Source organism: Pinus tabuliformis, chromosome 3_1 (assembly GCF_031772625.1).
Source record: "Pinus tabuliformis cultivar Carrire ecotype Pingquan chromosome 3_1, CPIR1, whole genome shotgun sequence".
NCBI classification, from domain to species: Eukaryota; Viridiplantae; Streptophyta; class Pinopsida; order Pinales; family Pinaceae; genus Pinus; species Pinus tabuliformis.
In genome coordinates, this window is record NC_142301.1 from 732,707,295 (window position 1) to 732,716,781 (window position 9,487).

The 9,487-nt window shown below is 36.9% G+C and overlaps 1 protein-coding gene across 1 annotated transcript; it reads right to left on the reverse strand.

Moving 5' to 3' along the window:
- Positions 1-1,919: 1,919 nt before the first annotated feature.
- On the reverse strand, positions 1,920-4,160 carry LOC149189409 (exocyst complex component EXO70A1-like). The gene is made up of 4 exons (XM_089410221.1): positions 4,117-4,160; positions 3,871-3,919; positions 2,395-3,778; positions 1,920-2,305 (listed from the first exon to the last, which is right to left on the reverse strand). The coding sequence occupies exons 1-4, from the start codon at positions 4,158-4,160 to the stop codon at positions 1,920-1,922; spliced, it is 1,863 nt and encodes a 620-aa protein (XP_089266347.1).
- Between the last annotated feature and the right edge of the window lie 5,327 nt (positions 4,161-9,487).

A 9,487-nucleotide genomic window follows, 5' to 3' on the forward strand; every position in this document is an offset into this window, starting at 1 on the left:
ATGTGCAACAACAAATTCCTAATATTATTGTACAAGAAGATGAATCTTTTTGTTTTTGCAAATTCATTCAGAAATCAAAATACTTCATAGGCCACATCCACTTCATCATCTTCTACAACTTCAAGTCATGTTTCAATTCCAAGTCCTCCTCCAAGAAAGACAAAATCCTTAAATGAAATTTACGGGTATACTAATTTTTCTTTGATGTCTCAAATTGAAGCAGAGCCAAGATGTTTTGAAGATGTCGTAAAAGAGTCAGTTTAGTGCAAAGAAATGGATGAAGAGATGAGAATGATTAAAAGGAATAAAACATGGGAGGTTGTAGATCCTCCTACTGAAAAGGAAGTTACTTGGGTGAAATGGTTGTATAAAACAAAGTATGTAGTTGATGGATCAGTACAAAAGCACAAAGCAAAGTTAGTGGAAAAGGGATATGCTCAACAACCAGGTATTGACTACAATGAAACATATGCTCTTGTTGCAAGATTTAATACAATCAAAATTGTTTTGGGATTGACAACACAATATAAATGGTTATTTTATCAATTTGATGTGAAATCAACCTTTCTAAATGTTGATCTGAAAGAAGATGTATATGTCAAACAGCCCCAAGGATATGAAGAAGCAGTTAATGAACACAGAGTCTAGAAACTGAAAAAGTCTCTTTATGGGCTTAACAATATCTAAGAGCATGGTATAGTAGAATTGACACTTATCTTTTGAAAAAGGGATTTAAAAGGAGTGAAAATGAACCCACATTATATATAAAGTAAAATGGTCATGATATACTAATTGTTTTGTTATATGTAGATGACTTGTTATACATATCTTCAAGTGATTTGTTAGTGGAAGAGTTCAGACAAGCCATAACGACTGAATTTGAAATCACTAATTTGGATTTGCTGCATTATTTTCTTGACATAGAAGTGACACAAATGAATGATGGAATTTTTATTTCATAAGAAAAGTATGTTCCGAATCTTCTTCACAAATGGAAAATGGGAAACTATAAACCCATGAGCACACTCATGAATACAAATGAAATTTTTTCTGTAGAAGATGGAGTTGAAAAGGTAGATGTTAGATCCTATAGGAGTTTGGTAGGAATAATTTTGTATCATACTACCACTAGGCCTGATATTATGCATGCAATAGGTTTGATTTCCAAATTCATGCAAAGTCCAAGCGAGATTCATTTAGGAGCAGGAAAAAGAATTTTGAGTTGTTCTTTGTGGAACAAACAATTATGGCATTCTCTATACTTCATCAAATAATTTTGGGTTGGTTGGTTATAAAGATAGTGATTGGGCTAGATCTCTTAATGATAGAAATAACACTTCAGGTTATGTCTTTGGCATTGGGTCAGGTGCAGTGTCATGGTGTTCAAAGAAGCAAACAACTATTTCATTGTTTTCTACATAGAAAAAGTATATTGCGGCAACAACGATAACATGTTAAGTAATTTGGCTGAAGAAAGTCTTATTAGATATGAAACAAGAACAGAAACATGGCAAAACTATTTACTGTGATAACTTGTCTACCATTGCCATAACTAAAAATCTTGCGTTTCATAATCACACCCAACACATTGATACTATACTGTGATAACTTGTCTACCATTGCCATAACTAAAAATCTTGTGTTTCATAATCACACCAAACACATTGATACCAACTACCATTTCATAAGCAACTATGTGGCAAAAGGAGAAATTGAAATAAAGTTTTTTACAGCAAATGATCAACGAGCAGATATATTCACCAAAGAAGTTTCAATACATGAGGGATATGCTAGAAATCACCTCATTAAGCATTAAGGGAGACTCTTGAGGATAATGCTTCATTATGTTAGAAGAAGAAATTGAAATAAAATTTTGTACAACAAATGCTCAACGTGCAAATATATTCACCAAAAAAGTTTCAATACATGAGGGACATGCTCCGAATCACCTCATTAAGCATTAAGGGGGCACTCTTGAGGATGATGTTATTGTTGGGAAACAGATCCAAGAGATGCGTTTCCAGGTATTCAGGAGTGTAGTCAATATACATGTTAGAGTGGCTCCCCCGTGTCAAATACGTTCTCAGTCTGACCAAGAAGGACCGATAAGCCGGTATCATCTTCTCTGCAATTGAAATCCTAAGCTCCTCCTGAAGCTCCAAATCCGGGACCATCCACCCAGAATGTTTCCTAAGCACCTCCTCAATTGCGAAATTGAAACCCTTGAATCTATTCTCCAAGGACTGCTGTGACACCCCACTGATCAGCCATAACCAAGCAGTGCTATGAGCTTCGAACCCTTGACCTTCTTAACAATGTAATGAAGATTGTTCGTGAGAAACAGAGATGACAGGGAAACATCATGGTAGAGGTTAGATTTCGCATCTAACTTACATTGCAGACTCGTAATAATCCATCCCAGTCTCACTGAGAGAGCAGAGGCTGGGCTCCCCAGTTCATCACCATGCCCATCCAATTCGCCAAACAAGTCCATGACGCTATTGGGCAGGCCCTTGGAGATATCAGTGGGATCATTGGCTGTTATGTTGGTGAGAGTCTCCTTGTAATCGGACAGAAAAATCAGATAATTCATAACATACCTCGTAAGCGGATGAATCGTACCTCCCGGCACCGGACTCTTTGAATTCTCTTCCTCGATTGCATTCTCGAACTCCCTCAAAATCCCCCGCGCCGAATTACCGAGCAGAACAAGGGTCGTAGACGCTTGCGTCCGCATGCTGGCACATGAGTCGTGGTCAAAAACGGTGTCGATGTGGGGCTTTAGGTCCCGCAGAGTCTCGTACATGTCGAGCACCCTGAAGAGCCTTTCGCTCGACCTTTTGCTCATGGCCACGGATTCACCAAACTCTAGAAACTTCGTCGTGGGCCCCTTGACGACCCCGTAAAAACAGAAATTGCCGATGTTGCTAAACCCGGCAAATATCTCGTCGCAGAGCCGTTTCTCGCTGGCGAACAGAATCCTCACCGCAATTCTCACGGCGCGTATCCACTTCCTGATCTTGATGTCCAGAATTCCCCACTGCATCTTCTGCACCTCCCTGGTACTGAACCGCTCGACTCCAATTCTGTTGAGACACCCTTCGATTACAGGCCTTCTGGTGAGCCCGTACATTCGTACGCACTCACTCCCGTACCCGTTGGCAACCATGCGCTTCGCTATGCTGCGGAGTTGCAGCACAGTTTCGACCGACATCAAGTCGATTTCGCAGATCTCGTTGGCGTTAGAATTACAACTCCGACGGCTGCTGCTGCTTTCATCTTCGCCTGTCAAACCGTCGTCCGACGAACCCTGTCTCGAGTTGCAGTCCTCATACGCCATGGTCGGCTCGACATTGGTCGACAGAATTCGGTGAAACTCCTTCTCAAGGCGCCCCATCGACATTTCCATGAGGCGGTGCGCATGCACCAACTTATCCGATCTGCTTTGAGTGGCGTTCAAAATTTCCATGACGCGGCGTAGGCCGTCCACAGCATCGAGATACTCGTTGGTTTCTTTTGGGTTGTTCTGGAACAGTGAGGGGTTCAACGAGTTGGAGTCCCAGGACGAGATTATTTTGTCGGCCAAAGCCAAATTGGTCTCCAAATCGGTCGATTTTCCCTGGGGATTGCTGGGATTTTGATTGCTCGGTCCGGAAAGGCGGTTGTCGAAGGTACTGATTGTGAGTATGTCTCTCGTCATGTTCTCAGAGGTGCCCGGAGATTTTTCGATATGATGTGCAGTGGCCACTGCTCTGTCTTCTCCTCCTCCCGCTGCTTCCTGTATCTCTGTGGACGTGTGTATATAACGATTATACGATATCAAGATATTGCCCGAATTCTTCGGAATTCGTGAGTACGAAATAATCTTACAGCCCGGAAAATCTGAATAATCCCTATTGTTTTAAGAGAGAGAGAGAGTCTGCGTATGAACAGCAGAATGATTAATGAGAATTGAAGCTCCAGAGCATCATGAATGAAATATGAGAGAGAGAGCGAGAATGAGTGGAAACGTGAGTGGGGTGCGGTATTTGAGGGAGTTTAGGGATAAATAATAAACACATGGATGGCTGGAAGTTGTCGAATTCTAAATTTGGTTTTGCGTGAAGAATAAGGTACCTTTCGCTCCCCACTCGAATGGTGGTTGCTGAGTCAAACAACATTTACGTGCTATTATGAAAAATCAAAGGTAGATAATTATTTTATATAATGAAACACCTGTTTTAATTGAATTAAGTGGCCAGCTACAGTTAATAACGTTTTTTCGTGAATAACGTTTTTTTCCTCCCAGTTGAATGGTTATTGTTGCGTCAAATAATATTTAATTGCTATTATGAGGAGTTAGTGTTCAGTCAAATAATATTTAATTGTTATTATGAAGAATTAAGGTAGATATCATAATTATTTTATATAGTTAAATATATGTTTGAATTGAATTAAATGGACAGTTACAGTGTTTAAACATATATTTTACATACTCAAATATGTCAGCATTTAAATATATATTTTACATACTCAAATATGTCAACATTTAAACATATATTTTACATACTCAAATATGTCAGCATTTAAACATATATTGCTTGCTTTAAATTCGAATACGGAAAAAAACTATTACATATATTTTACATACTCAAATATGTCAGCATTTAAACATATATTGCTTGCTTTAAATTCGAATAGGGAAAAAAACTATTATATAATCAAACATGTGTATTATATAGTCAAATATAGCAGATTTTAAATAATACAACAGATCATTCCCACCACACAACCAACACTCCCTCACAAAACACACAACCAATTTGTCTTTTTAATAAATTGATTAAAAAAAAAAATGTCATATGATGAGTTATGGTAGTTTTGACATGTGGTATTAGTAAGTCATTATACGAGGTCATAGTATTGTACCAGGTCATAGTATTGTCGCAAAACATATTTGCAAGTTAAGAATCTCCATAGTAAGTGGAAATAAATTTCCATGGTTAAGAGCCTTGCCATATATCTTTTGAAATGTATATATGTTTAACTCACATATTCATTTTTTCAATAATAATAATAATAATAATAATAAAGTTATAATTTAGTCAATTTTTATGATTTTCTTAATCTTGGCAATGTAAAATTTATCATGAGATATGCAACACCCTATGTTGCACGAACAATTACTTTGTTACCAATTTTTACTTGTTACTTCAATCTTTTACTTTGTTTAACATATTCTGTTAAAGAACTGAGGCTAAGAAGCTAGAACATATCTTGTTACTTATTAATTAAGAATTTAAACAATTTGTCAAAAAATAGGAAGAAGAACAAAAGCAAGGCGCGATGATAGAGGAAACAACGCGCATATAGGTCAAAGAGTTGGAACAACTAGCAACAAAGGAGGAGAGTGAACAAATTCATTAAGGAAAGGGTGATAATGTCAGACACCAGGAAGCATCCATATGCCCTTGCCGAAGCCGGATTGGCCTATGCAGGAGCAGCAAGATCAAATGTTAAGCAACTGATGGCCGAGAATGAACAACTGGCAAAGCATTTGTAGGTTTTCAGGCAAGAGGCAGAGCAACTCCGAGCATCAATGCAGAATGCAATTTTTGCAATGGGGAGATGAGGAAATAATTACTCGCTGAAGTATCAAGACTTGAGGATACCATGCAGAAGCTCTATAATGGATTTTTCATCGTGCATAAATCATTTTTCCATGTACATGGCCTACAACATCGGAGCAAGGAGTTTGCTCAAACTCTTAAGAACATACATGTTTCCATCTCCCCATGTACAAGAGTGGGCAATATGGTAAAAAGGAGCCACAGTTGACTTAGTTAAGAAGATGAAGCCACAGGCAGAGCTGGAGAAAGAAAAGGTTCAGATGTTGATCCAGAACTATGAACAACTTGCCCCATTCATCAGTAGCATACAAGCCACATATGTGTGGTTGTACAACAGTTTGGATGTCATGGTGAGAAAGCATAGGATCCCATCAATCGGTTCCCTCAATGAGACTAAACCCAAGAACCAAGTCCAGCTTGAGATCAATGAGTACATGGAGTAGCTAAGATGAGAGGCCACAAGGGAAGACTTGGAGCTGAATGCACATAACATGCAAAAGTACATCGGTGGTCCCGTCATGGTAAACACCATGATTCACATGCTTCAAGACAAGTTGGATACATGTTCCAAGACCATATACCCAGATGCTATGGAGGCAAAAGTCTGTTATGAAAAATAAACCATCAAGTAGTTTGGGGACATTATCTCATAGTACCAAGCTTGACATGAGTACATAATCGAGAAACACCAAGTGGAGGTTGGCAAGTTGGTCTTTCACCAAACTTCGGAGTCATATTGCTTTGTCTTGTTAGGTTGTCTCTAGCCTATTTTGTCTCACATGAGTAAATGTGGAAAATGTAATATTATTTGTAAATATGTTGTAAGTGAAATTCCAAGTTTCATTAGTGGAATATGAAAGGTCATCATATTATGTAGTGAGTTACTTGTGAAGAAGTTGAAGAGTCACGAGGGTAGTCAAAGAGTCACAAAGGGGAATTTCAAGGGTCACCCCACCCTTTATTATAAATATAACCTCATAACTCATAGAAAGGAGATTTTGAGAGCAAAGATTTTGGCTAGGCTTAGGCTTAGAGAAGGCTTGGGAGTATTGTGACGAGCCTTGGTTTCTCCACAATGTAGAGTGAGTATACTTCTTTGGAGGAGCAAGCGTTATTGACTGTAATGTTCGACTATCGGGGCTAGTGACCGTCAATGGTGTATGTATGGAGGGAACTTCCACCTATAATAACAATAACAGAGCCAACACACTTTCAAGCATATGTTTTTATTGTAGTTGGACTATTCTGGTTTCTTTAACAATGTGTGTTGTTTAACTTATGCATTTTGTTATGAACTATTTGTATGCAATTGTATGAATCTGGTTGAATGCGTGTTTTTGGATTAACCCGTCACTTTAATTTGTGGACTATCCCACATATTAGATTTTGATGTCATTCCGCTCATGTGTTCCTTTTGAACTATGTAGTATTATAGGATTATAAGGGGCACACTTCCTTTTCACCAGGGAAAATTTTAAGAACCACCCTAAATTTATATGTATAATAAATGGGCTAATCCCCATGATACATAGGAAAAGTGGGAGGCGATTTTATCAATAATATAATATGTATATATAAATTTTTTGGCAAATCTCTCATTAGATTATATTATCTTGTATATTGATGGAGAATCTTTCACTGAATTATAAAATCTTGTAAGATCTTGGCAAATCTTTTACTGAATAATAAAACATTGTGAAGTCTTGGTGAATGTTTTGTTAAAGTATGAAACCATATATGATAATAAGAAAACATATTCATTAAATTGTAATATACTAACATACATGTTTGGAAAAAGAAACATAATTTTCTCTTCCTACAAACGATGTTCCAAGTTTCAGTGGTCGTGTTTGTCAAGGTTCTTACAATACACTCTTTCATATCCTTTTATTAGTTTTGATAATATTCCACAACAAAGTTCTTGTAGGTGTTGATATTGACAACGAGTTTTGTCAAGGTAGGAGAGATTAATCTTTTCTCTACAACTTTTGTCAAGATACCACTTTTTTCAAGTTATCAAATTTCTTTCTTATTCCATAGACTCCAGCTGTGAGATAAAAAAAAACACATCAAGTTTGTTTACCCCAACACGCCAACAAGTCGCAAGCCCCAACTATATGTTGGCTCCTCGTTAATGGCGGTATAGAAGGTCAACACTCCCCATTAATGGTGGTGAAGAAGGTCAACGCTCCCCGTTAATGGCAGTGTAGAAGGTCAACGCTCCACGTGTGTTTCGTGGCATGTGCTTAAATCTAGTGATGTGTCTGTTTACTAACACCTGTGGGTTTTGGTGTAATGGAAATCATGACTCCAACAAGTGGTATCAGAGCCAGAGGTCTCGAGTTCGAAACACGTCGAGCTCGCATTGGGGGGGGAGATTGTTGGCTCCTTGTTAATGGCGGTGTAGAAGGTCAACGCTCCCCGTGTGTTTCGTGGCATGTGCTTAAATCTAGCGATGTGTCCGTTTACTAACACCTGCGGGTTTTGGTGTAACGGCAATCGTGACTCCAATACTATATTATATAAGAAAGTATTAGGTATCCCAAGGGCTTGAAGGGGATCTCATTGAAAGAAGTGACCATTGTGAGAATCCTTCCAATCAATATATGAATATATAAATGTATATTTATTATTATTTTAATTGGAAATATTCAATTAAATAATAAAATTTAATTACGTCTCTCCTAATCTAAATTGCTTATTAGCATAATTCACTACCCTCATAGGTCTCGCATTTTTTAACAGCGTTGTAACATGTAGATTAATTTCCTTTTTGGTCAACAATATCCACCTTTTAGGAAAATATGGTGCAGTGGCTCCAACCCCTACAGATCATTAGGACAAACTAAGAATAGCATAGAAGATGAAAGGTTGTACAAACCAACTTATTTTTCAAACAACTAATCCAACATCAGTACCTAAACTTATTCATGAAGATATCATATTGATAATGTTTGAAAAATGGTGAGAAATCTTCTGTGAGGGTGATGTAGAAAGAGTGATAAGGTTTCATTGTTTTGAATTTTTTTTGTTAAATCAAAAAAAGTTAAAAACCAATATTAATGGAGATATTGGTATTTTTTACTAAATTTTGTGAAGTGACTAAATGTAGCTTTAACCATTCATCTTAAGATGTTTTTACAGTATAATTTCCTAAGTCTATTTAATATCTTCATTATCGTAAAAACCAACCTATATCCATCTTAACTCCACATCTACCATTCTTAGGGGGATGAAATCTATTTATCCCTCTGAGCACTTGTTAGACCTAGAATTAAGATGGATATAAGATGATAGAATTTCCCCTTTAAATAGTCTATGCTCACATGAATACCATGGTATTACCATGGGTCAATACCATGGGTTATCATAAACCTGGAGCTTAAAAATTACTATTAGTAATTTATAAAAATTAATAGAATTTATTATTGATTTTTATTTTATTTTTTATTTTAACCAAGTTAAAATGTTTAACATAAATTAAATTACAACATCCATTTTTACTCTTGATCCAACAAGCCCCGAGAGGGATCAAATATTTTTTCACTCTATGCTAGTTTGCATATCACGATATTTGATACCTCTCAGGGCTTAGTAGATCCAGAGTAAAGATGGATCTATGATGGTTTAATTCCCCCATTTAAATAGGCTACATTCCTATAAAGTGACTTATGGAGTAAATATAAAAAAATGTTTTATTTGTTTACCATACCTCTCGTTTATTTATATTTTTATTAATTTACCATACCTCTTTTACAAATATGGTATTTGGCCCATAGGGTTCACTTAAATAAAACCTCTTTTTTTAGCCTTCATAAATAGAAAGAGGGTGATGGAATAAATATAAAAAGAGGTTTTATTTATTTACCATACGGTCT

Bases quoted from the DNA above. Each gene is read 5' to 3' on its own strand.
- LOC149189409 (XM_089410221.1), bottom strand. From the start codon at position 4,160: ATGTTGTTTGACTCAGCAACCACCATTCGAGTGGGGAGCGAAAG. The intron at 3,920-4,116 runs GTACCTTATTCT...GTTCATACGCAG, and splicing joins ATTCGAGTGGGGAGCGAAAG to ACTCTCTCTCTCTCTTAAAA. The intron at 2,306-2,394 runs GTAAGTTAGATG...ATTGTTAAGAAG, and splicing joins GATTATTACGAGTCTGCAAT to GTCAAGGGTTCGAAGCTCAT.